Raw genomic sequence first — 27609 nt, 5'->3', positions numbered from 1 at the left:
GGGAGTTGAGCTTGACTCCATCCTCAACCCGAAAAGGCCCCACAAGCTCATCTTTGATGATACCAGCCCAAACCAGTACTCCACCTCCACCTTGCCAGCGTCTGAGTCGGACTGGAGCTCTCTGCCCTTTACCAATCCAGCCACGGGCCCATCCATCTGGCCCATCAAGACTCACTCTCATTTCATCAGTCCATAAAACCTTAGAAAAATCAGTCTTGAGATATTTCTTGGCCCAGTCTTGACGTTTCAGCTTGTGTGTCTTGTTCAGTGGTGGTCGTCTTTCAGCCTTTCTTACCTTGGCCATGTCCCTGAGTATTGCACACCTTGTGCTTTTGGGCACTCCAGTGATGTTGCAGCTGTGAAATATGGCCAAACTGGTGGCAAGTGGCATCTTGGCAGCTGCACGCTTGACTTTTGTCAGTTCATGGGCAGTTATTTTGCGCCTTGGTTTTTCCACACGCTTCTTGCGACCCTGTTGACTATTTTGAATGAAACGCTTGATTGTTCGATGATCACGCTTCAGAAGCTTTGCAATTTTAAGACTGCTGCATCCCTCTGCAAGATATCTCACTATTTTTGACTTTTCTGAGCCTGTCAAGTCCTTCTTTTGACCCATTTTGCCAAAGGAAAGGAAGTTGCCTAATAATTATGCACACCTGATATAGGGTGTTGATGTCATTAGACCACACCCCTTCTCATTACAGAGATGCACATCACCTAATATGCTTAATTGGTAGTAGGCTTTCGAGCCTATACAGCTTGGAGTAAGACAACATGCATGAAGAGGATGATGTGGACAAAATACTCATTTGCCTAATAATTCTGCACTCCCTGTATAGGAAAAAAGAACAGTCTTGAATTACAAAAACCCCCCCAAATTTTTAGCAACTCAAATACAGCAAAAAAACCAAAAAAAAAAATCCTGAATCACAGTTCAGTTTTTCACTCAGCTAAAATAACATTCATATTAAGGCCTATTCCATATAAAAGTATAAATATATATATTTTTTATAAAATGTTAAAAATGTAATCACAGACAAAAAAACCTAGCTTTAATAGCTAACACTCAGTAGCTGCTCATCAGCTCATTTTCTCAGTGCTGAGACAACATCTTTCATCGCTGCCGCCGCCTTCTGCAGTTCCATTTGTTTCTTCTGTAGCTCTGTAACCACAGTGAGCTGTCATTTAGTGATTACAATAAAAAAAGGAGAAACATCTTTTAAAAGTAAAACAACAAAAAGTAAAACGACTTAATAGCAATTATTTCTACAGTATGTTTTTTTTTTTTTGTTTTTTTTAAACTGCTGAAATAGTTCCCAAAGAGCTTTTAGCTGGAAACTTGGCATTTCAGTAATGCTGTGCACTGTGTCCTTAATAGATTAGCAGAAACTTGACTAATGGAGGACAAAAACAGTTGCAGGCTTAAAGGGGAAAAAAAAACAACCTGCAGCAGATGAACAGTATCCTTAAGAAAAAACCCATCAAAGACCTGACAAAGGACCAGAGGTGCATCTGGTCCTGCCATATATCTCTGCAAAGTGTCCAGGAGCTCAGTGACACAATCCCCAATGTCTAATAAGCGTGCCCAGATGTCAGATGGTGTCTAATGAGTCACATTAGGACACAAGTTGAATCAGCCTGTCATTGCAATTTTTAACTTAACTTGATATTTGAATTACTCCCTTATACAGTTGTAGATTTTGGTTTCCACTGACCATTGCTGTGTCATTTTTTTTTCTCATTGAATTACAGAATATATCAATACACACAGTTTCCATGGTATTGTAAAGGTCATCTGTTGAAATCTCTTGAAATGCTATCAATGAAGCAGACATTAATTACTGTTAACCAAAGAGAGTAATCGGCCAACTAATACCACACCCCTAGAGCAGTACTGTGTACTTTACCTTCCTGCTGCTTAGCCACAAATTCTGACAATTTTCCAGAAGCTGCCATCACCGACAATGCAAGATCATATTCTGTGGAGGAAAAAAACAAAAAACGATTTCCATAATCCCCAGTTTAAAACATTAAAAAATGTCAGACAGAGTCTCATAAGTGTCATGCATCCTTACCCTCCTGGCTGGCCTGATCTGATTGGATTTTGCTGGAGATATTTTTCATGCCATCAAGGAAGTCAGTGAAGATGGCCTCTGTACATCCTGCTGCATTACAGCTTTTCCAGAAGCTGCTGGAGTCAATTTTGGGCTCTGGACTTGAGGGAAGAGCCACAGGAGAGGAAGAGGAGGAGCTAATGGATACACTGGCATGTTCAGGCGGAGCCAGGGGTATGGCCGAGCTAGTGCAGGGAGGTGAAGTATGGAGGGGAAGATTTGGACTGGCCAGGAGAGGGAGGGGGGGCAGTGGAGCTTGGGCGTGAGACAGAGGATCCACCGGTGACTTGACCTGGGCTTTGGACAGCTTTCTGCTCAGGACTGGACCCTAAGAAGAGACTTAGTTCTATAAGTCATCCCAGCTTTTTATCATTTCAATATTCTTACTCCTGTCTGATTCTTCAAAAATCTACACATTTCATGCAACAGCAACTTCCTAAGCTTTCTAGATGAGTGTTTGACATGGCACATTTCTGCTTTTTCAGTGAATATATTTTAATAATGCTTTTTCAAACAAAACTTGCATATAACCTTCACTTTATGTTTTATAAATGTGAAATATTTGTGTATTTCTCATTTATAGAAGTCATAAAGATTAATCAGCCACAACATTAAAATCACCTGCCTAATATGAGATCTGCTTTGTGCCACAGTAACACCTTTGAGCTGTCAAGGCAGGGATTCCACAAGCCCTCTGCAGGTTTCCTGAGGTATCACGCACCAATATCACAATAGGAGCTCCTTTAAGCTGCAAGGCAGGGCCTCATGGATGGGTCTCATTTTGTCAGCAGATCCCATAGATGAGCAGTTGTGTTAAACTACTTGCTGAGATCATAAACTCACCAAGAAGTGCTTAAAGTTCTAGAAAACAATTTTTCATATTCCTCTTTTTTTTGCAATCAGGATAGTCCTTTTTAAACCACAGAGCTACTTCCTTCTTTTATATATAGCCTATGGCTGTTGTAACTGCAATCCATAGCCATCAGGTTTGTGCGACTGTAGCTTTTCTTCTGTGTGACTGGACTACACAGGCCTTGGGTGCCTTTAATGCTGTTGCCTTTTTACTGGTTGTCCTTCCTTAGACCATCTTGGGTAGGAAATAACTATTGGATATAGGGACACAGCCCAGAGGACCTGCCGTTTTCAAGACCCAGTCTTGTCATCACTGGGCCTTGTCAAAGCCACTCAGATCCTTAAATTCCCATTTTTCAAATTCAAACACATCAACTTTCAGAGGCAATTCTTGTTGCCTATAGTAGCCTACCCAGGCTATACAGGTGCCTTTGTAGTCAGATAAAAGTTTTGCCTAACTGCTGTGTAATCATTATCAAAGCTCTTTGGTCTTACAAAACATTTGATCAGTCCCAGTAGGAGAAACCTTACCCTCGTGTTTATCTATGACACGAGGGTGTCATAAGAAGGGACCGGTCCCATCCAACTACCGACCAATAACCTGCCTCAGTACTACATGGAAGCTCCTGTCAGGCATCATATCGGCTAAGATGAATAGGCACATGGGTCAATACATGAGTGGGACACAGAAAGGGATTGGCAAGAATACCAGAGGCGCAAAACACCAGCTACTGGTAGACAGAACAGTCAGCCGAGACTGCAAGACCAGACTGACCAACCTGTGCACAGCCTGGATTGATTACAAGAAGGCCTATGACTCAATGCCCCACAGCTGGATACTGGAATGCCTAGAATTGTACAAGATCAACAGGACCCTAAGAGCCTTCATCGGGAACTCAATGGGGATGTGGCGTACAACACTAGAGGCCAACTCCAAGCCCATAGCACAAGTCACCATCAAGTGCGGGATCTACCAAGGAGATGCTCTGTCCCCACTGCTGTTCTGCATAGGCCTTAACCCCCTCAGTGAGATCATTAACAAGACTGGCTACGGATACCGACTACGGAACAGAGCGGTTGTCAGCCACCTCCTGTACATGGATGACATCAAGCTGTATGCCAAGAGTGAACGAGACATCGATTCACTGATACACACTACTAGGATATACAGCAATGACATTGGAATGTCATTCGGACTGGAGAAGTGTAGTCGGATGGTAACAAAAGAGGGAAGGTAGTCAGAACTGAGGGGATTGAACTACCAGAAGGCAACATTGCAGACATAGAGGACAGTTACAAGTACCTGGGGATCCCGCAAGCGAATGGGAACCATGAAGAGGCCGCTAGGAAAGCTGCAACCACCAAGTACCTGCAGAGGGTCAGGCAAGTCCTGAGGAGTCAGCTGAACGGTAAGAACAAGATCCGGGCCATCAACACCCACGCCCTGCCCGTGATCAGGTACCCTGCTGGGGTAATAGGCTGGCCAAAGGAGGAGATAGAAGCCACTGACATAAAGACAAGAAAGCTCCTTACCATGCATGGAGGGTTTCACCCCAAGTCCAGCACCCTGAGGCTGTACGCTAAGCGGAAGGAAGGGGGCGGGGACTGGTGAGTGTCAGCACCACAGTCCAGGATGAGACAAGAAACATCCACGAATACATCACGAAGATGGCCCCAACTGACAGCGTGCTCAGTGAATACCTCAGGCAGCAGAAACCCAAGAAAGAGGAGGAAGGCGAGGAACCATCATGGAAGGACAGGCCCCTGCACGGTATGTACCACCGGCAGATAGAGGAGGTGGCTGATATCCAGAAATCCTACCAGTGGCTGGACAAAGCTGGACTGAAAGACAGCACAGAGGCACTAATCATGGCAGCACAAGAACAAGCTCTGAGTACAAGATCCATAGAGGCTGGGGTCTATCACACCAGGCAAGACCCCAGGTGCAGGCTGTGTAAAGATGCCCCAGAGACAATCCAGCACATAACAGCAGGGTGCAAGATGCTAGCAGGCAAGGCATACATGGAACGCCATAACCAAGTGGCCGGCATAGTGTACAGGAACATCTGTGCCGAGTATAACCTGGAAGTCCTGAGGTCAAAATGGGAGATGCCCCCAAGGGTGGTGGAGAATGACCGAGCTAAGATCCTGTGGGACTTCCAGATGCAGACGGACAAAATGGTGGTGGCTAACCAACCGGACATAGTGGTGGTAGACAAACAGAAGAAGACGGCCGTAGTGATCGATGTAGCGGTTCCGAATGACAGTAATATCAGGAAGAAGGAACACGAGAAGCTGGAGAAATACCAAGGGCTCAGAGGAGAGCTCGAGAGGATGTGGAGGGTGAAGGTAACGGTGGTCCCCGTGGTAATCGGAGCACTAGGTGCGGTGACTCCCAAGCTAGGCGAGTGGCTCCAGCAGATCCCGGGAACAACATCGGACATCTCTGTCCAGAAGAGCGCAGTCCTGGGAACAGCTAAGATACTGCGCAGGACCCTCAAGCTCCCAGGCCTCTGGTAGAGGACCCGAGCTCGAAGGACAAACCGCCCGCAGGGGCGAGATGGGTGTTTTTTTTTTTTTTTTTTTTTTTGTTGTTGTTGTTGTTGTTGTTTTTTTTCTCTCTCTCTCTCTCTCTCTCTCTCTCTCTCTCTCTCTCTCTCTCTCTCTCTTCATAGTTCTAAATTACCAAATATTAAACGTATAACAACAAAAGACCATTTATAGCTGCTAAAGACAAAGATTAACACAATATCAGAGAACTCACTGATTCTATGATTGTGTCGTCTTCATCATTAAATTCATCCTCAACGTGATTTCCTAAAAGAACCAGACGAGGAGTTTGAAAAAATACATATTTATATCTTTAAAAAAATATTTATCAAACTATACACACTGAATCAGCGACTGCTTACCTGATGAAGACCCAGCAGGACTCTTGGTGTCTCTTCTGTAAAGTGGAGAATATAATTTCAAGAAATGACCCTCTGCTGACATTTTTTACAGACCAAGAAAAGAAAAAGTATTCATGCAAAAGCCCTTTGGGAAACACTAAGATTTCATAGGGGATAATTGCATTCATAAGACATGTTTGTGCTCTTTGGTGGTGCTTTGATATGCTGCAATTTACTGAAACTTGCAGGTAATTAGCTTTACTGGTTAACTCTGGACAACTTTTTCATCATGTCATATATATATAATTTAGAATTACAAATATTAGTGAGACACCCCCCCTGCGAAAACCCCTCAAAACTAGCAAAACCTACCTGGTAACCTCAGGCACAGTCTGGCATCACGAGAAGAGAAATCAACACATGACAGGACAAAGATGGAGACTTCAAATTATTAGACATATTCAGCGTATAGTTATGTTATTGAAGAATGAATGAATGATTAGGCATACTTGAGCTCTGGAGCGGAGTTTGCATTTTTCATCTATATCCGAGTCTAATGGGCGTATATATCCATTGGAGTGTTACCGGCATTGTCATTGTCAACTATATATATATATATATATATATATATATATATATATATAAAATAAAAAGAAAGGAGTTTGTTAGCTAAAGAGTGATAAGCCCACGGAGGTTACATTTTCTTCTCTTGCAACGGGGTTGACCTGAATTTGAAGAATCGGAGAATCTCCTCTTCCAGTGATGAGGCTTACGTTTCAAGAGGGTCTCCTGCCTGTAACACAGGTAAGGAATCATGACAACTGTATCTGCTGGTGGATAACCAGGGAAAATATACAAGAAGAAGGGGAAAAAAAGGTTTGCACCATTTTTATTGTAACCGACAAGATTTGCTCTTCTCATTTCTTTAGATTTTCAAGCAGAAATTTTATTTTGTTGTTTGTTGTTATTTTTTAAAGTGATGACAGGGGATTTCTAAAAATCACCCCGTAGTTCTTCAGCTGAGACACCTGAGTTAGAAAACACAAACACTGCAGCTGTCTTTCACTCGCGAGGGCAGTCATGGACGCAAGACCTGCGTCTCATCACTCTGTGTGTGTGTGTGTGTGTGCAAATAAAACAGAGTTATTCTAAGAACTCTGAGCTGAGGTTCCCCTTTTTCTAAATCTGCATGTTCCAGAAGTTCATCACAAAAGTTATTAGGTGAAAAGTCACATAGACATGTGGTTTGCTTAGTGATCCATAAAAAGAGCACATTTCATGTAGCTGATCAGATATACACAATTTTCTTTTGACAAGTGATCTTGAGCAATAGCTCTCCAGGCTTTCTGAAGCCTTTCAAAGTTTTTCTTCAGATATTGGCTGCTTTATCACTCATTTCCAGTCCAGTCCTTAAACCTGGGCATTTTCAGATGAATGTTTCTTTTGTTAGGTGCAGTGTGCAGTGTTATTAATGATTAGTGATGAATTATTATTAAGTATAGTTAAACTGTTCCAACCAAAATCTTTTATAAAGTTGAAAAATGAGTCTCCAGACCCTTTTATATAGAGTCCTTTAATATATATATTATTCTTTTTGGGGGGAAAGTTTGACATTATCTGTCTTCTCCAGTGGATAACATGCTGTCTCCAAAACAAAAGAATAAGATTAATTCATGTTTGCGTCCTTCTGGATACAAATCAAGTAAAAACAGCTTTGGGTCTAGTGAAATGTGTTTTTGAGATATGAACCCTTTTTTTCTTATGATCCTGAGCTCGTCCCAAAAGTTTAACCTTTCTGTATTGCCAGTCACAGTGAAACTGCATCTGCATGTAAGCGCATATGTTTGGTACAGTTTTAATATAAACTATGAAAAGTTTATACTAAACTTGGCAGGAGTAATATATATTTTTTAATTGATTATATTTTTAATCTGAGGCTGCACTCACCATTTGATCTGTAATCAGCTAAAATTTCAGTTTCAAAATCTTCTTTCATTAATTTTTTAATGAAAGCACTCTAAACATGATCTATAGAAGATTAGGTAACATTTTATAATACAGCCCGTGACTAAGGGTGTAATTCCTAGTAGTTAAATGTAATTTCAATCATTTTATTTGAAATTACAATGTAATTATATATTGTATGTAACTATTTACCTACAAATAATTAAAGATAGGTACACAAGAATAAGGAGGTAACATAATAATAATTATACTGTAAGTACATTTAAGTACTGCATAAGGAACTTTAAGTAGTGTGCAATTTCAGGGAGTTTTGCAGAAAGAAAAACAAACATTTTCCCATCTTATGATGTAAATATGCTGTATTGTCAGGGTGTACTTACTGTTACTTTGTTTCCAGTAAAAACCTGAATTGTTATCCCTTAATCATGTGTCCCTTCTTTTAAGTAATTGTTTTTAAATATAAAATTCTGCTAATTCCAAATAAAATGCACTGAAATTTTGATAATTTTTTTTCAGCAAGTGTTTGTGGAGCCTAGAGAGTCCATTGTGCTTTTGTGTTGCTGCAATATTAAAATGAAGAATTTTTAATTTCATACCTCAGTTCTTCATGTTCTTATGAAGGACTTCATAACTGCATGCATGAATGATAGAAATCTTTTGTTCTTGAAGCCCTTTAAAGCTTCAAAGCTTAAAAGTAGATTTTGCTCTTGCTGGGGTGAAAAACTTTAAAAAAAAAAAAAAAACAGTTAATGAAAACACCCACCAGTCCTGATTGGTGGATGACCAGCTCCACCTGCTGATCTGCAGCTGCCTCTGTAATCATTTTCACACATGCACTGCAGCCCTGATTTGATCTTTTTATCCAATAGAAGTGAGGATGCATGACGCAGACTATTTGATGTCATATTGTACCGACATGTCAGCACGGCTACTAATAGTCTGATGCATCCACCACTACAGAGTGGGCATCATGTGTGCTGCCTCCTTCCTCCTGCACCCTTCCTGCATCCACTCCGTCTCCCTCACCTAACAACACTAAGTTACATGTAGTGAATAAAATACATCTGATGCAGACTGTTGGCAGCTGTGTTCTACATGAGAAAAAAGCAAACCATGTGTGAGCAACTGGGGCTTAGAACAGTGGAACTGGGACGATCACCAGGATGCAGGAAGCTGGGTCAGCACTACGAGACACTCAGACTCTCTGCTGTTGGAGCGTTTGACCAAGATGAAGAACAGTTTATTTATTTGTGCTCTTCTCTGTCATTCAGGACCTTGAAGAATTCTGCTTCAAATTCTGCGTTAATCACCTGACTGAGGTGACTCAGACTGCTGCTTTCTGGCAAATTGACGGTAATCTGCTCAAAGATTTCATTTGTCGAGCCAGTCGCTGCGGAGCCTTCAAAAATTGACCACGTCTCAAGGTGCTGATTTGGGCTGATGCAAAACACACGGCTGGACTCCAGGAAGGATTTTGCCTAATACATCGTTACCATCAGATGGACATTGGCACATAATTTCAGTAGAAATCTTTAGATTTACCATCACTGTCAGATTTGTGGTTCATCTTCTTTCAGATGACTGAAATGACTAAAATCAGAGCTGTAAGGTTGCAGCATTGTTCCATAATGGTGTTACAGTAGCTGTTTCCAACAGTGCCTGACTTTTAATTTACACATTGTGTAAAGTAGGAGCTCAGATTAATTGAGAGACATGCCAGTGCTTGAAGTTATTTGTTTTTAACAAAAACTATTCTTGCCAGTTGCCTGTCATGGCTTTACTATTTCTAGTATTCTGTTTAAGTGACCAAGTTACTTGTAGGTTTTGCATGTGTACTTTCAGGATGAGTTTACTTCTCTTTACTATAAGAGGTCATCATAGTTTGGATGTCATTTAGATTGAATGGTTTTCAGTTTGAAATATGAGAATCTAAACTAATTTTTTTTTAATCCTTACAGTATTTAAAGACAGGACACTGAGCCTTAAGCCTCAAAGGCTTGATTAGATCTGTGTAGGTCAACTTCAAGGCAGTAAAAAGGCTTCCACAGTTTTCTGTTTAGATTGGAAGATGGGAATTTGGGTTTAATCTTTACAATTTTTTGCATTTCATTCTTGATGATCAGATTCCATATGTTAGATTGAGTTATTATAAGCAGCTAAAGCACCATAATGTATATTTACAGGCAGTTAAACATGCCTGGTTGTCAGTTCACACAAACCAGAAACATATGAATCCAGTTTAAGGCATGTGACATTTATTAGATTTCAATCTGTATTATGAAAAGATAATTTTACAGTATAAGCATTTATAAAGTGGTTTTTGTAACTTCTGCACTACTGCTGTGAATATTTTTGAAAGATATTTGAAACTGAGGGTCATGAAGTGCCAGTTAAATTATCTAACCTATGCAAATAAATAAAAACACCTTGATCTTTTTGTTATCTGTAAACTTCTCAATGAGACAAAATGGAGAAAAAAAACTTCCAGTAAACCAGAACATGTTAACACTTTCTGCAAAAACGAAAAATATAAAATGATGAAAGTATGGAGAAAAAAAAATATAAAACTGCTCAAGTAACTTAACTTCAAGTGATTAATTCAACACATCGCTGAAATACTGTCATTACTGTCCTAAAACATTTCACTTTTTAAAACTCCCCTTTGATAAATAACATAAGAAAAAACAGACACTGTGAACATGGAAATTCCTTAAACATTATATGGTAAACCTTTTTCAGTTCTTTTTTACAGTTCAAGAATCTTGTGGGATACATTTTGATATAAATCTTTGTATTGTACAATAAAAATATAGAAAAAAAAAAAAGAACAGTCTTGAATTACAAAAAAACCCCCCAAAATTTTTAGCAACTCAAGTACAGCAAAACAAAACAAAAAATCCTGAATCACAGTTCAGTTTTTCACTCAGCTAAAATAACATTCATATTAAGGCCTATTCCATATAAAAGTATAAATATATATATTTTTTATAAAATGTTAAAAATGTAATCACAGACAAAAAAACCTAGCTTTAATAGCTAACACTCAGTAGCTGCTCATCAGCTCATTTTCTCAGTGCTGAGACAACATCTTTCATCGCTGCCGCCGCCTTCTGCAGTTCCATTTGTTTCTTCTGTAGCTCTGTAACCACAGTGAGCTGTCATTTAGTGATTACAATTTAAAAAAAGGAGAAACATCTTTTAAAAGTAAAACAACAAAAAGTAAAACGACTTAATAGCAATTATTTCTACAGTATGTTTTTTGTTTTTTTTAAACTGCTGAAATAGTTCCCAAAGAGCTTTTAGCTGGAAACTTGGCATTTCAGTAATGCTGTGCACTGTGTCCTTAATAGATTTGCAGAAACTTGACTAATGGAGGACAAAAACAGTTGCAGGCTTAAAGGGAAAAAAAACCAACCTGCAGCAGATGAACAGTATCCTTAAGAAAAAACCCATCAAAGACCTGGCAAAGGACCAGAGGTGCATCTGGTCCTGCCATATATCTCTGCAAAGTGTCCAGGAGCTCAGTGACACAATCCCCAATGTCTAATAAGCGTGCCCAGATGTCAGATGGTGTCTAATGAGCCACATTAGGACACAAGCTGAATCAGCCTGTCATTGCAATTTTTAACTTGATTGACTTGATATTTGAATTACTCCCTTATACAGTTGTAGATTTTGGTTTCCACTGACCATTGCTGTGTCATTTTTTTTCTCATTGAATTACAGAATATATCAATACACACAGTTTCCATGGTATTGTAAATGCTAAGAGTATATATAGGTCATCTGTTGAAATCTCTTGAAATGCTATCAATGAAGCAGACATTAATTACTGTTAACCAAAGAGAGTAATCGGCCAACTAATACCACACCCCTAGAGCAGTACTGTGTACTTTACCTTCCTGCTGCTTAGCCACAAATTCTGACAATTTTCCAGAAGCTGCCATCACCGACAATGCAAGATCATATTCTGTGGAGGAAAAAAAACAAAAAACGATTTCCATAATCCCCAGTTTAAAACATTAAAAAATGTCAGACAGAGTCTCATAAGTGTCATGCATCCTTACCCTCCTGGCTGGCCTGATCTGATTGGATTTTGCTGGAGATATTTTTCATGCCATCAAGGAAGTCAGTGAAGATGGCCTCTGTACATCCTGCTGCATTACAGCTTTTCCAGAAGCTGCTGGAGTCAATTTTGGGCTCTGGACTTGAGGGAAGTGCCACAGGAGAGGAAGAGGAGGAGCTAATTGATACACTGGCATGTTCAGGCGGAGCCAGGGGTATGGCCGAGCTAGTGCAGGGAGGTGAAGTATGAGACTTCAGGGAGGTGAAGTGTGGAGGGGAAGATTTGGACTGGTCAGGAGAGGGAGGGGGGGCAGTGGAGCTTGGGCGTGAGACAGAGGATCCACCGGTGACTTGACCCGGGCTTTGGACAGCTTTCTGCTCAGGACTGGACCCTAAGAAGAGAGTTAGTTCTATAAGTTCTATATCCTTACTCCTGTCTGATTCTTCAAAAATCTACACATTTCATGCAACAGCAACTTCCTAAGCTTTCTAGATGAGTGTTTGACATGGCACATTTCTGCTTTTTCAGTGAATATATCTTAATAATGCTTTTTCAAACAAAACTTGCACATAACCTTCACTTTATGTTTTATAAATGTGAAATATTTGTGTATTTCTCATTTATAGAAGTCATAAAGATTAATCAGCCACAACATTAAAATCACCTGCCTAATATGAGATCTGCTTTGTGCCACAGTAACACCTTTGAGCTGTCAAGGCAGGGATTCCACAAGCCCTCTGCAGGTTTCCTGAGGTATCACGCACCAATATCACAATAGGAGCTCCTTTAAGCTGCAAGGCAGGGCCTCATGGATGGGTCTCATTTTGTCAGCAGATCCCATAGATGAGCAGTTGTGTTAAACTACTTGCTGAGATCATAAACTCACCAAGAAGTGCTTAAAGTTCTAGAAAACAATTTTTCATATTCCTCTTTTTTTGCAATCAGGATAGTCCTTTTTAAACCACAGAGCTACTTCCTCCTTTTATATATAGCCTATGGCTGTTGTAACTGCAATCCATAGCCATCAGGTTTGTGCGACTGTAGCTTTTCTTCTGTGTGACTGGACTACACAGGCCTTGGGTGCCTTTAATGCTGTTGCCTTTTTACTGGTTGTCCTTCCTTAGACCATCTTGGGTAGGAAATAACTATTGGATATAGGGACACAGCCCAGAGGACCTGCCGTTTTCAAGACCCAGTCTTGTCATCACTGGGCCTTGTCAAAGCCACTCAGATCCTTAAATTCCCATTTTTCAAATTCAAACACATCAACTTTCAGAGGCAATTCTTGTTGCCTATAGTAGCCTACCCAGGCTATACAGGTGCCTTTGTAGTCAGATAAAAGTTTTGCCTAACTGCTGTGTAATCATTATCAAAGCTCTTTGGTCTTACAAAACATTTGATCAGCCCCAGTAGGAGAAACCTTACCCTCGTGTTTATCTATGACCGGCTCTACATCTGCATTAACCAAAACATCTTCAGGTGGAGCAGATTCAGTCTGAGGTGAGAGTTCATCAGCTGACATTGTAAGTGACTGGGTCTGTATGCAGATCTTTACGGGAAGCAGCAGACTCTCTGAGTCAGCATCCTCAGAAGACAAAGAAAACACATCTCATCACACCTCATATGAATCCCATGCAAAAAGATGGATTTCCTTTAGTGATTATGTGTGTATGTCTATCTATCTATCTATCTATCTATCTATCTATCGAGAGAGAGAGAGAGAGAGAGATCTCTCTCTATATCTATATCTCTCTCTCTCGCTATATCTCTCTCTCTCTCTCTCTCTATATCTATCTATAAATCTATATATAGATCTAGATATATAGATAAAGATATATATATATATAGATAGAGATATAGATATATATCTTCATAGTTCTAAATTATCAAATATTAAACGTATAACAACAAAAGACCATTTATATCAGAGAACTCACTGATTCTATGATTGTGTTGTCTTCATCATTAAATTCATCCTCAACGTGATTTCCTAAAAGAACCAGACGAGGAGTTTGAAAAAATAAATATTTATATCTTTAAAAAAATATTTAGCAAACTATACACACTGAATCAGCGACTGCTTACCTGATGAAGACCCAGCAGGACTCTTGGTGTCTCTTCTGTAAAGTGGAGAATATAATTTCAAGAAATGACCCTCTGCTGACATTTTTTACAGACCAAGAAAAGAAAAAGTATTCATGCAAAAGCCCTTTGGGAAACACTAAGATTTCATAGGGGATAATTGCATTCATAAGACATGTTTGTGCTCTTTGGTGGTGCTTTGATATGCTGCAATTTACTGAAACTTGCAGGTAATTAGCTTTACTGGTTAACTCTGGACAACTTTTTCATCATGTCATATATATATAATTTAGAATTACAAATATTAGTGAGACACCCCCCCCCCTGCGAAAACCCCCTCAAAACTAGCAAAACCTACCTGGTAACCTCAGGCACAGTCTGGCATCACGAGAAGAGAAATCAACACATGACAGGACAAAGATGGAGACTTCAAATTATTAGACATATTCAGCGTATAGTTATGTTATTGAAGAATGAATGAATGATTAGGCATACTTCGAGCTCTGGAACGGAGTTTGCATTTTCATCTATATCCGAGTCTAATGGGGCGTATATATCCATTGGAGTGTTACCGGCATTGTCATTGTCAACTATATATATAAAATAAAAGAAAGGAGTTTGTTAGCTAAAGAGTGATAAGCCCACGGAGGTTACATTTTCTTCTCTTGCAACGGGGTTGACCTGAATTTGAAGAATCGGAGAATCTCCTCTTCCAGTGATGAGGCTTACGTTTCAAGAGGGTCTCCTCCTGCCTGTAACACAGGTAAGGAATCATGACAACTGTATCTGCTGGTGGATAACCAGGGAAAATATACAAGAAGAAGGGAAAAAAAGGTTTGCACCATTTTTATTGTAACCGACAAGATTTGCTCTTCTCATTTCTTTAGATTTTCAAGCAGAAATTTTATTTTGTTGTTTGTTGTTATTTTTTAAAGTGATCTTGAGCAATAGCTCTCCAGGCTTTCTGAAGCCTTTCAAAGTTTTTCTTCAGATATTGGCTGCTTTATCACTCATTTCCAGTCCAGTCCTTAAACCTGGGCATTTTCAGATGAATGTTTCTTTTGTTAGTTAAACCCTTTAACACTGATCTATGAATCATTCAAGGTTAAAAAGCGCACTTACCTTAAGGGATAAACCAGTGAACCCATTTTAAATTGTACTTTCAGGCACTTTGTTACTAGCTGCCTGTTGCAACAAAATGAGCAGTGACTTAAGACTGTATAGAACCACTTGAGTTCCTGACTTGTTTTGTGGGTGAAAAAAACAAAAGTGGGGTTTTGAGTATGAAACGGTTTAAAGTAAAAAGAACGAAGGATCGAACTGTACAGACTTGTAAAATGAGCATTTAAGCTACAATGTTAGATATAAGGGTGATATTCTAGCCAAAATTCTGAACGTAAAATTATTGTTCAAGAAATAGCGAGCATCCCATACTTACTTGTCACAGTCACTCAACCGTCTCTGTTTAAAAAGCAAAGACAAAAAACTGTAAAAATAACAAGCAAACTTGAAAATAGAACTAAAAAACTTTAAGTGACTGTGAACAATACCTTAGAAGAACTGCACATTGTACTGTTAGATGAGCTGGAGTCATTGCTGTGTACAGAGGATCCAGCTGCTGTACCTTCTCCCGTCAATTACAAAGCAATTTAGTATTTGGCACAATGAAAAAATAACTACTTCATAGTAAATATCAGTCTTTCTGGGCAACACTTACCGTCAGTGTTCTTCTTAAGTGACGCAGGAGCATGTTTGTCACAATATGACCTAAAAACACACATCTGCTAATTACAATGTGATACATAAGAAACAGAAAAATTAAACCATAGACAAATAAGTCAAAAAAGGGGAAAAAAAAAATGTTTGTAAATACTCACATAACAATGCTATTAGACAAACTTTCCAGGCTGATATTACCTTCTCTCTTCTCACAGGTTAGGCAACATACCTAATGAAAACAAAACAGATTGGTTATTTATAACAGAGGAGAACACACACAAATGCACCACATAGCTCGCAGGTTAATGATGATAATCTCTGGCTCTCTTTCACTGGTGGAGGTTTCTTCCTGTTAAAAGGGAGTTTTTCCTTCTCACCGTCACCAAATGCTTGCTCATGTGTTACTGTACACACTTTTACCTTATAATGTAAAATACTTTAAAGTGAACGTTGTTGTCATTTGGTGATATACAAATAAGGCTGAATTGATGATTGATTTTGTAATGGTATCATCAGACTTGTGGTCATGTCTTTGACTGAGTCTGACTCGAGTACGTTCAGCACCCCAACTGCTGACGTAGGAACTCGCACAGACATGCATGTGTAAAATCTGCGCTTACACTGTTATTTTGCTTAATTCCTCATGGAATCTACTAATTTTGACCCATTTGGTTAACTACAGAAATGAACTGTTCGGGTCTTTGTTTATCAATTAGTGCATTGTTAGCAAATCGTAGTCAATCAACTTCCATCTGTGCATTCTTGTGATCCATGCTACATTGCTTCACATAGCAAAATTTGGCCTTTCGTTGAAATTACTAAAAAAAAAACACACAAAAACAACAACAACAACAACAAACCTAAAACTACAGGATCAAGCTGCTATAGAGAGATGGAGGCCTTTCCCCCCCTAAAAGTCTTAGTAAATCCATAAATCTAACCTTAGATGGTCCAGGTGCATTGGGGTTTGGGGAGTTTTTGAGTTTTTTGGCGGTTCTGGGCTTTTTGATGGAAGAGGCAAACTCATTTGTGGAAGCACTTTTTTCTGGTCATGAGAAATAAAAATGAAAATCAAAGTGTGTCATACACTGAATAAATGGTGACAGGATAAAGGATAAAAATTCAAAACTTACGTGTTTGCTGCTCAGAGTGAGATGAGCAGTATATCCTGTTAGAAAAACACATAAAACACATTTTTAGACAACTGCAATTGTCCCAAACAGTGCATGGCAGGAGTTTTTATTTTTAGGATAACTGAATATCTTTTTAGACAGGCAATTAAACAGATATGTTAAACTGACACATAGCGCCCCTGGTCATCATCTTCAATAGTCGTGGCTCCCTCTTTAACAGCACATGGGTAATGGTAGGACTTTTTGCAGCGTTTGACTTCACAACCAGCAGTGGCTCCCTTTTTCTTACAGTGGTTACAGGTCTAATGCAAACAAATGAGTAAGACATTTAAACATTGCTCCCAGTGCGCGCCATACTTAAAATCAAACAATTTCAAATATATTTACCAGCTTGCTTCCTCGTTTCACCTCATTCAGCACATCCCCCACCGAGAAACCAAACAGGTCATCGAACTGTGGTGAATCCCGGCAAAAGATACCAGCAGAAAATAACTGGAAATAACAAACAACACGAAATTCACGTGAAGGACATAAATGAGCAGGAAGCAGAAAAACAGTAAATGGACTGGTTCTTACAGAGGGCTTTTCTACTCTACCTTACCACTCAAAGCACTTCATGCAGCATGACTCATTCGCCCAAGCACTTTTCTTCTATGCTTAAGTACTTTCTATCCAACATTCACACTTCAGCGGACACATTGAAGCAACTTGGCCCTGGAGGGCTGGACTTGGATTGGAGGAGCCAGGATTGAACCGCCAACCTTCAGATTAGTAGATGGCCTGCTCTACCTCCTGAGCTACATCTACCCTAAACTTGTGAGTTCATAAATATGGCATTTGTCCTAAAGTAACTCATAAAAGGTTAAGGTAGTCCAGGTAAGTATGTGTAAAGGCATGTGCTTGTGCAAGTGTCCCCTCTGAAGTGTTTTTTTTTTTTTTTAAAAGTAATAAAAACATGGCTGTACACTTAGATATAATCATTTAAAATAATAGATTTGGTTTATTAGACTAAGTAAGCCGATACTTAAAATTCATAAACAAGCCACCAAATGTCATGTTTCCTCGGTCAAGAGCCTACCTTGTGCGTGGCTGTGTCTTCAGCATTAGGCTGAGATCAGGTGACTGACTTGACACTAAGTATACTGCTTTGGCAGAACACTTTGGGTCATTATTCATTCACTCAGAAGGGCTGTGCGATCAGTTTGGCAGCGTTTGGCTGAATCTGAGCTGAGAGTGTAGCCCTGTACTCTTCACTGTTTATCCTGCTGCTTCTATCGGCAATCCCATCATCAGTAAACACTAGTGCTGGCCATGCTCACAGCAAAACATAGATAATGTAGTATGCTTCAGCTCACGATGTGCAGGCTCTTTTGCTGACTTTTTTCTCGCAAAGTCTAATCTGACCTTCATGTTCTTGAGTGTAATCGGCAGTGTGCACCTCGTAAACCGTCTGCATCTCCATTCATGAAGGAGTCTCTAGACAATACTACACCAACTTACTTGTTTAGATGTTATCAAGTTTTTTTCTCTCAACCAAAGAAAGAATTTGTGATCACACACTTTAGTTGTCTTCTGTGGTCTTTTAGGCCTTTTGATGCTGCTGGGCCAAAAAGCGATTGCCTACCAAAAACTGACTTCCTGTATTTGCCAAAAAAGTGATCGCCCGTAGAAACCCGTAGGTTAGAATGTAATTATAATATAACAGTGTCATAAAGATACTTGAAAAACAGTTAATTTCTTGATTTTATGTGTAAGCCCTTTGTAAATCATGACATTACATTACACATAAAAATACATGGAACCCTTGGAAATCAGTTTTTGGCAGTGTTTTCCTGCTTTTTAAGAACATACCACCTTCATCTGTATCCACTGTGATGCCATGAGAAGCATATATGGCACAAAGTGTGCAGATTTGTGTTAATCGTCGCATTTTAATGTTACAGCTATTGCAACAGAACTCCTCTTTAAACTGCTGGAAAGTTTATATACATGAATCAATTTATAGGTTTATCAAAGGTGGTATAAGGAAATTAAAGGCGTCAGGAAAAATTACTCGTGTACGTTATTTTTATAACTTTTCCACACTTCTTGTCCACAGTTAAGTTGTGGACTTAACCGCTGTCCTGAGCGGTGACCTCGTTACACACGAAATAAAGAGGAAGAACAAAATAAGCGTGCTTGTATCTACCAGGCAGTTCTGATGAGCCGTGACTTCATCTTTAGTCGACAAGGCTCCGGTTAGCTTCGTCTCTTTGGACCGCTGACAAAGTATGCAGGCCACTCTGCTATCACTCATTTTTACCGACAAACACACTGCTTCCACTTTTTCTATCAGGCTTGCTCGCATGCGTCCATGTTGAATCACGCTGCTGTTCAAAAACGATTTCTTACCTACTTCGCCGCCCATTTCTTCGGGGTTGCCAGGTTCTATCAGAAACATCCTCCTTTCAGTCATCACCGCATGGAAACGCATTTCAATTGACGGAGAGAGAAACTGATGCGAAATTGCGACTAATATCTATCTTCTTTGGATAACTATTTTATAAATAAATACTAATATATCTATCTATCTATCTAGCTATATATCTATCTATCTATCTATCTATCTATCTATCTATCTATATATATATATATATATATATATATTATATTATTTAATAGTTTTCAAAACATTTAGGTTACCTTCACTTTAATACCCGACAAGAAAAAAACTAACTAACCAACCTTTGGCTGCTCACCAAATAAGATTTATTATCGGTTTATTATTTCCGGTGAATATTTACTATAGAGCTATGATATTAATCGATAATAATACAATATTTTGTATTTTTTAAAGGTGTTTTTAAAAAAAATGAGTAATAAAAAAAATGTTCTCTGGCTGGGAAAAAAGTGGAGGCAAAAGCAGCCTACATTGCAACCTATATTAGTTCACGGTTCAACCCTTTGTCTAAGGAAACGATCCTTAATACTATTTTAGAAAAGTTTCTTATGGGGTTCCAAAACCCGTAAATAGTGTGTGTGTGTGTGTGTGTGTGTGTGTCAAATACCACATTTCAATGAAAGGGGTATGTTAGTTCCTTACTACGATTTTTTTGTTTGTTTGCTTGTTTTATTTATTTATTTATTTACTGGGGGGAAAGCTATGAAAAGACCTGGCAACCCGTTAAATTGTTTCAGTTTCATTTCTCGCTTTTTGTTGTTTCTGTAGCCTACGACCACAGCTCTTTGAGAAACAGCTGACTACAGAAATGTTTCAGGATGATTCAGAAATCAAAAACAGAAGCCTTCAGATTACATCTCAGCACCGAGAGAGAGAGAGACGGTAAGTGAATTGTCACAAGTCATTTATGTAAAAAAAAAAAACTGGACAAGTCACAAAGCAGTGACATCACCATACTTAATGTACAATATAGCATCTCCTTTAACAAACATATCATGACAGACACATATTAATAAACAATATCTACATTCCAAACATTTTCCCTCTGCTGGGAATAAGTTAGCCTATACAGTGATCTCCCATTATTCACATGGATACATTTGTAAAACTGTAGCATATATGAAAATGCACAAAGAGTTTGACCAGGCTATCAGAGACAAAAGCAAAAGGACAAAAGCTCACACACACAAACTCTGGAGAGCTGGTGACAGAACAGGTTTCTAATGACAGACTGACAGCAGACAGGAGGAGAGTTTACAGACAACAATAAAATTAAAGAGTGGATGAATATCTGTGGGTGCTTCATTCAAATAAATAAACATTTTTTTAAAAAGTGGACAGAGAGGCGGCTCTCAGGAACAATTCATTCAAGCTAAAGAAAGTGGACATTGCCCTCTTTCTCATTCAGAGTTAAAATATGAACTCCTGGGGAAATTAGTGCATGTGAACACAAAGACAGCTGTTGTCCACTAACCTCTCCCTGCTTTTAGTGTGAGCATAAATAGATGCATTCACTGAGATCAGTCCTGCTGGCCCATTCATACATCTATTACATTATCAGCATGTGGATCTTCTGTCTCCATGACAGATCTATACAGTGAAATTACCATATGCATGTGTTTTGTTCCTTCACAGTAAATGTATAACATTCTCAATGTGCAGTTTATCTGAGAGGTTAGAAAAATGAAAAAAAAAAATGCAGTTTTGTTTCATTCACTCATGACTGCCAGTGGCAGGAAAACAAAGCAAATATGTCTCCTCATATGCCACACAGGGTGAGATCCTATATGCTAAAATGTGATGGAAATACCACCTGGTAGCCCAGCCCCGTTGATTTTCATGCTGTCAGCCTGTTTTTTCTTGGTTAATTGTTCTTTAGGTTGATAATTAATGATCTATAATCTATGTTGGGGAGGTAAGCATCCCTTGGAGTAGGGGGTAGGAGGTTGTCATTCAGACTGTCATTGTCAGAGTTTAGTCTTTTGCCCTCTTAAAGGTGTGGCTGGTTTGTATTTGCCATTGGCAACTCAGAAGAAGAGCTTTTTGGAAGAACTGAAGCTCTGCTGGTCTTTTACTATTATGGCAGGTGTGCTAGGACCTTGAACATTGGGACATGGGGGGCACTGCAACATGGGACCTGTCCTTGATTTCTTATAATGAAAAGAACAAGAGAAAAGATGTGTTCATACCGGGGCATTCCCACTGAGCTGTAAACAGGATGAAACAGGCATATGAAGTAGCAGGTGTGCCTGCCTGCTACAGGTGTCATCTGTCACTCTACCAGGGGTGCGGCCACCTCCTGGACAGCAATGTGGGGTGTTCCATCTGTGCATAATCTGTGCAGCGGCATCTTGGGGAACACCGTGTACATTTGCGAGGTTCTGTCAGCCTGTGGATTCACGTTACCAGCCACTGGTTGACTAGAAGATGTCTGTTCCTCTTGATGCTGCTTTAAGTCATCCACTTTGTTTACTGCCACTGGCAGTAAGGAAGAAGTAAAACAGTACAGAAGTTATAAAGACGATTGTGATTCTGTGAAACCCAAGATGATTGCCAGTCATGCTGGTCACTTGGAAAATTTCAGCATGAGAAGTTTCATAGAGCTCATATGTAGCCTACCAAGTTATTTACAGCGCATACGCACAGGTAGCCTACACATCATGCATATGATTTTGTTTATATAAGATTTCAACACCTGCAGACTATGAGGAGACATTTTGTTTACTGCCACCGGCAGTGATCCTAGAATTCATAAAACTATAGTTACCTTTGTAACTTCTGTTTTCTGTGGAAAATTGACAAAATTCATGATTACAGATGCTGGCAAAACAGTACAGATAGCCACATGATGTAGGAATGATGGCAGTTTGATGATGAAGAAAGTGCTGAGTATTTCAGGGTTTGATATCAGAGAAGCTCGTGTAGGTCTCACTGCAGCTAGATGATGTGCTGAGGTTCCCAGAGCCACTGCCTTCTGTTGGAAAAACAGCCATATTGAGGAGTTAAGACAGGTGTAACAAATGCATGTCGGATTTTGACATGATTTATTTGGGACTGTTTCTTAGAGTACCTGAGCTGGTGAGAGACTGACAAGACTTTGATTTTCCAATGAGGTTGATAAGATTAGCAGCAGGAATCCAACCCTCCTTAGATGTGTTTAAGTTACGCACAAGCCTAGACACAAAAGTATATTTACACCAATGCTTCTAAATTATACATTTTTTTTATTAGTTCTCATAGATAATATAAGGTTGTAACCTCACCACTGTCCATCATCCCCCTCCTTGACCAGCTGCACTACATCGCCGCTCTTCACAGAGAGCTCTTGAGCGCCACCGATCTCATACTCAGCTGTCACAGTGTATTTTCCAGCACACTGTTCATAGTCAAGATAAGAGACAGATTCAAGAGAAATTCAGCAATCTTTCCAGATCATGAGTAACATGTTAAGATAATTCCATAAATGGATTTTGTCACACAATACAAAAGACAATTGCATGCCTTTAGTTACCATAGGCTCTCCCAGATCCCAAAATCATGTTTCATGCGTGTTGAATTGTCTCTTCTTCACTTTACACTACAATTTTAGATCTATTAGAAAGTAATGACTTTATGACAGTTCTGAAGTCATTCTGTGACAGCTCAGATTAATAAGACTCAGCAGTAATTGATATCAGAGTTTTGACAAAGGGTTAGCAAAAGTTGAAATCAGCTTTAAGCTTTCAGCTGTTTGTGGAAGTCTTTCTTCTGAATTTATCAGTATTAGACAGCAGCAGGATCCTCCTACGAGCACAACAGTGGTAACTTTATCAAGTACTTACAGTTTTAAACTGTTACTATTAACTAAAGTGTACAGCAATACTTTTCTACAATGGCAGAAAGACTTGCACACATTATATAATATAGCACGAATACTGGGAATCGTTCCATCACTGTTGTCTGAAGCTACGAGCAACACTGACATAAAAGTGTATTCTGTTTCTGCTGGCAGTGTTATGGTACCAACAATGATATTGAATGTCTGAAAACTTTGAATGTAACCTTAGATATAAATACTAAATACCATAGCACCAACACTGTGATTACAAGCCTGCTATCTGTTAGTCATATACAGTGACTCACCAGCTTCTTGCCATTTTCGTCTTCTGGGTCAGAGTTAAGAGGATCTTCAGCGCTGGAGTAGCCGTCATGTTCCCCTGAGGCATCGAGTGACAGGGAGGCTTTATTCCAGCCTGAACAGAAGAGGGAAAAAACGGGTGCTTAGTTTGCAGCAACATTCAGCCTCAGCTACTGTCAAACACGTATGTGACCTGAAGGGAGAGTGGTGAATGTGGAAGAACCACGATAAGGTCCCCATTGTTAGAACAAAAGTGGCTAAAATCAGGAATCCCAGATTACACAATCAGATTCACAACTATGCACTACAGAAAAACTCCAAGATGGTGAAGACTGGCATGCAACTTCATATTTTAAACTTTCTTCAAACAGAGGTATAAAGTGGGCAGGCAAACATGCCTCTGTGTCAGAGGGTATTTTATGATTTTCTCTGAGCTTGAAGGGCATGTGGAAAGGACAAATGCGCTGCATTTAAAAGGTTCATAGCAGTGAAACACCCTGACACAGCCAGCTGGGGCAGGTTAGTGCCAGTATACCTCTCCACTTTGTCTGTAAGAGACTAGAGGTGCTGAACCACCTGGCTCTGGTCAGGTGGAGGGCTGGAGGACCTGCATCTGAGGGACAGGAGGCAATGGAAACACAGCTAATCACTTTTCCTGCAGTAGCTACAGCCAACCAAACCTGTGTAAGACCTTGGATGTATTTAAGCATTATGGACAACAACTAACCCAGCAAGGAGGCTATGCAGTGGCTGAACATTACCTTTAAAGCCAAATGGTGTGGGATCACTCTGGCGTTTCGTCTTGTGATCTGGGCTGGTGGGAGATCCTGGGGGAAAAAAGTAAAAAGAAGAAGAGATGAGGTTGAAAGTTAAATCAAGAAAGACATAATTATCAAAAAGTAATATTCAAAAGGCCTATTTTCATGAAAGGAATGAAGCAAAGGTATAAAGGAGGCATAGAAAACAGCACTTTCTCAGCTCAGACTCTAATAAAACAAACAAAAGTCAACTAATACAGAGGTAGAAAAGTAACTCTAACTAAAACAGCACCTGCAAAAAGTAGCTGAACTCAGCAAGATTTCAGAATAGAAGCTGTGCCATGTCACAGGAGACATTTTGACATATACAGTATGCAGGTGTAAGGATTTTGCACTTCTGTGCTTCTGATATGCATGCTGATTTATTCTGTTTACCCTGACATAACTTTCAACACCTGATCAGATTCACATGCTTTTCTTAACAAAGTCAAAATGTCAACTGTGGAAATGCCATTACACTGGATGAAATCAAACTGGGGTCTAGAGCTGTGTGATACCTGATGATGGGAAGACTGTCATGGGTAATGTAAAACTTTTGTCATCAGTACTTGAGGGCTCTGTGGAGGGAAGCATGCAGCATTTCTGACTAAAAGGCTTTAATAAAATCCCCCAGATACTTTCTCCAGACTGAGCAACAGTCTAACATTTCAAAAAAATGGCTTACACATTAATTTGATGAAAGTTGGATTAAAAGAAACCACACTCATGTCTTTGTGGTAAAAGTGAAAAGAGTGCTGTCAGAAGTTAGCTTTACCCAGAAGTTGCGACAAAGACAGGAAATAGGTTAAAAACATAATTGTATATGATCTATGATGATTTATAGCAATAACTTCCTGCAAACTCACTTGAGCCTGATTATTTCTTGTCCTAAAGACATGAGAGTGATGCAGCTTCTAACTGATGTAATATTAGTGTCTTAAGATGATTAAACATAAATGTATTGCGTCACACTAAATGGAAAAATCCTTTTTTTTTGTTTCACAGATGCAGAAGATGACATGTCAGGTGGATTATGGAAAATCTCTGGCTCGCAGTTACCTTTCTGAGCTTTGAGGTTACTGAAGCCCTGTAAAGTAAAGCGCTTTTTAGCCACAGCAGCTCTGTCTGAGGTCGGGCTTGTCACACCCTCATCTGACCCAGATGGAAAGCAAGGAGACGAGACAGACGGACAAAAAGAATTAAGGAAGAAGGTAAGTTGGGTTAAGAGGGAAGATCAATACGTAGGGAAAATGGAACTTGATTCATTGGGAAATGAGAAGTTAAGACACAAATCAATCATCAGAAGTGGGAAAAGCACAGAGGTAGGGTAAAACAGAGTTGATGCAACACGTGCATTGCAAATGTTAAAGTTAAAATTTAACAAGAAACAAGGCGGGTATCCCTCGTGCGCTCTTCACTCACCTTTCCCTGCAGCCTTTACAGAAGAGGAGGAATTGACATCAGGACTGCATGACTCGGCTTTCTTCTCTTCTCCCTTTTTAATGCTCTTCTGGCCTGTCTTGAATGGGCTGCAAGTGGAGAAGAGAGCAACATGAGAAGCTTCAACAATTTCTGAAAGAACTGGCCCTGATTATTAAAAGTTTATAAAGGGCGATCACATGGAAAATGTTTGTAACACCAGTGAGAGAAAGGAAATGAGGTGGGGAGTTCAGACTTACCTGAGACTTACGGTTCCAGTGGGAACAGGTGGAGCATGGGTGGCCTGATCTGGTGCCCTCTGCTGGCTTGCTTCTGAATGACACAAATGAGAGAAAAACAGCGATGCTGGAACATCACTTCAGCTAAGGCACAAGTTATAGAAAAACTTTCATAATGGCTTTCATAATACATGAATGTACCTCTGCATTCCTCCAGCTGGGTCGTCAGGACCTTCCTGATCTCATTTACCCAAGTGGTTTTGACTTCAGCCGTTGGTGCCTGAGACAAAAAGGATGTACAGCCCTCCAAATCTAACCATTATCAGAGTATTTGCTCAGCAGTTGTTCTTTATTAGTCTTTGTTTATTTACCTGAACAATATAGACTTCTTCTCTGGAGTTGCACCAAATTTCAAACTTTTTGTTGTCTCCTTTTGCATTCTCAGTGATGCCCACGGCTCTCATCTGTTCAATAAACAGTGAAGAGAAATATGCATCTTTGTTACCACATCAGTAAAAAAAGAATCAAATGCAATTTGCAACCTTAGAGGGGCTCACATTCAGGGACTGCTTGAAGCTGTATGAAGGAGCTTTCTCATAACCTTCCCCGTTCTCCTCTCTCCTCTTGCAGAAGAGCAGGGCCTTCTCGTGGAGGAAGAGGTGTCTCTGCATGGGCTTGAAACGGGCCAGATCCTTAACCTTGGCGTGGCCTTTCTTGTGCTCGGTCCACACACTGAATGATCCTTGCATAAGCAGTTTACCCAGCTCACTCAGATTACCCTGAGAAATGAACGAGTTAAAGGGAAGAGATGCTGTAATTTAAAAACAAAAACCTACTGGATATGTTCTAAAATAGTTTACAGATGCCCAAGTTTGACTTTCACACACCTCAGTCTTTATGCCAAATGTATCTCTCTTTTGTGCTGTATGCCAGAGTTATCTGAAGTGTCAAGATTATGACAAATATATCTTTCTAAATAATGTATATATACACTTGTAAGTGGCTGCCAAGTTTTAACAGGCACAAGAGCAGAGCACTTGTCTAATTTATCCTAATTTCAAAGCTCTCATGTCACTTATCCTCATGTTTCCATCTGCTAGATGAAAGTAACAGTGGAATTCAAAAGGAGTCTCATATCTCAAATGATCTGTTAACACTCGATCCTTTGACATCAGGGAAGTCGAAGGATCATATCAGCTCTTTTCTCTCAACAGTTTTCACATTTTTCACAGTTTGCACATTATTTTTGAGTGTTACAGATTTGCATATCTGGGCCACACATCTGTTGTTGCAGTGCAGTTCTTTAATGTTTTAAATATCACAAAATATTCAGACTTTCTTTCTTGAGTCTTTGAACTGATTTTACATTTTGATTTTAAAAAAAGAGCTTTAAGTTTTGCTTCATGTATTGTAAAAAGCTCTATTATATCATTTAAAAGAACAATTTCACCTCAGAACCTATCTGACTTCCATGACATCTCAGTGACATACACCAAAGTATTGGGTGGCAACTCTTATTCCTTGAATTCAGGTGTTAGCAGTCCCATTGCCACATGTGTAGCCTATAAAATCAAGCACCTTGCCATGCAGTCTACCTTCACAGATATTTGGGAAAAATGGGTCACTCTAAACAGCTCAGTGAATTTGAGCACCTTTGCAGCAGGTCAGTTTGTGAAATTTCTTCCCTTCTAGATATTTTACTATAAACTGTAGGTTATGGTGGCTCTGAGAGTCCATGTAGTGGATGCCAAGCATCTGTTAGGTGACTGATAAAC

General features: G+C 39.6%; 2 protein-coding genes and 2 long non-coding RNA genes across 4 annotated transcripts in view; 1 reads left to right on the top strand and 3 right to left on the bottom strand.

The window, feature by feature from the left end:
• Positions 1 to 1004: 1004 nt before the first annotated feature.
• Positions 1005 to 19295, bottom strand: phf11 (PHD finger protein 11). Its single transcript, XM_039600366.1, has 21 exons — positions 19011 to 19295; positions 17210 to 17314; positions 16991 to 17124; positions 16823 to 16857; positions 16631 to 16734; positions 15848 to 15918; positions 15688 to 15737; positions 15521 to 15600; positions 15409 to 15431; positions 14652 to 14722; positions 14466 to 14560; positions 14329 to 14348; positions 13974 to 14008; positions 13826 to 13878; positions 13314 to 13473; positions 11890 to 12279; positions 11721 to 11792; positions 10891 to 10961; positions 2076 to 2442; positions 1908 to 1979; positions 1005 to 1162 (listed from the first exon to the last, which is right to left on the bottom strand). Exons 1-21 carry the CDS (start codon positions 19293 to 19295, stop codon positions 1086 to 1088), a joined length of 2370 nt encoding a protein of 789 aa, XP_039456300.1. The 3' UTR covers positions 1005 to 1085.
• LOC120433547 lies at positions 5660 to 6361 on the bottom strand. The gene is made up of 3 exons (XR_005608610.1): positions 6230 to 6361; positions 5879 to 5913; positions 5660 to 5783 (listed from the first exon to the last, which is right to left on the bottom strand). It is a non-coding gene; the product is annotated as an uncharacterized LOC120433547 (long non-coding RNA).
• A 750-nt stretch (positions 19296 to 20045) lies between the features above and the next one.
• LOC120433737 lies at positions 20046 to 26595 on the top strand. The gene is made up of 3 exons (XR_005608728.1): positions 20046 to 20144; positions 25182 to 25387; positions 26465 to 26595. It is a non-coding gene; the product is annotated as an uncharacterized LOC120433737 (long non-coding RNA).
• Positions 20166 to 27609, bottom strand: part of mcf2lb (mcf.2 cell line derived transforming sequence-like b) — a 31479-nt gene continuing 24035 nt past the window's right edge. Inside the window, exons 22-34 of the mRNA XM_039600542.1 lie at positions 26392 to 26613; positions 26206 to 26298; positions 26036 to 26114; positions 25856 to 25928; positions 25599 to 25705; positions 25236 to 25328; positions 24695 to 24754; positions 24141 to 24206; positions 23915 to 23992; positions 23385 to 23494; positions 22526 to 22638; positions 22333 to 22436; positions 20166 to 22236 (exon numbers count right to left, since the gene is read on the bottom strand). Of these exons, the coding sequence (XP_039456476.1) occupies positions 22157 to 22236; positions 22333 to 22436; positions 22526 to 22638; positions 23385 to 23494; positions 23915 to 23992; positions 24141 to 24206; positions 24695 to 24754; positions 25236 to 25328; positions 25599 to 25705; positions 25856 to 25928; positions 26036 to 26114; positions 26206 to 26298; positions 26392 to 26613 (1278 nt within the window). The 3' untranslated portion in view covers positions 20166 to 22156. The remainder of the gene's footprint in view (positions 22237 to 22332; positions 22437 to 22525; positions 22639 to 23384; positions 23495 to 23914; positions 23993 to 24140; positions 24207 to 24694; positions 24755 to 25235; positions 25329 to 25598; positions 25706 to 25855; positions 25929 to 26035; positions 26115 to 26205; positions 26299 to 26391; positions 26614 to 27609) is intronic.

The sequence above is a fragment of the Oreochromis aureus genome, linkage group 16, assembly GCF_013358895.1.
Source record: "Oreochromis aureus strain Israel breed Guangdong linkage group 16, ZZ_aureus, whole genome shotgun sequence".
NCBI lineage: Eukaryota > Metazoa > Chordata > Actinopteri > Cichliformes > Cichlidae > Oreochromis > Oreochromis aureus.
The sequence above is the reverse complement of the archived record's forward strand: the minus strand, read 5'-3'. Positions and strand labels throughout refer to the sequence as shown.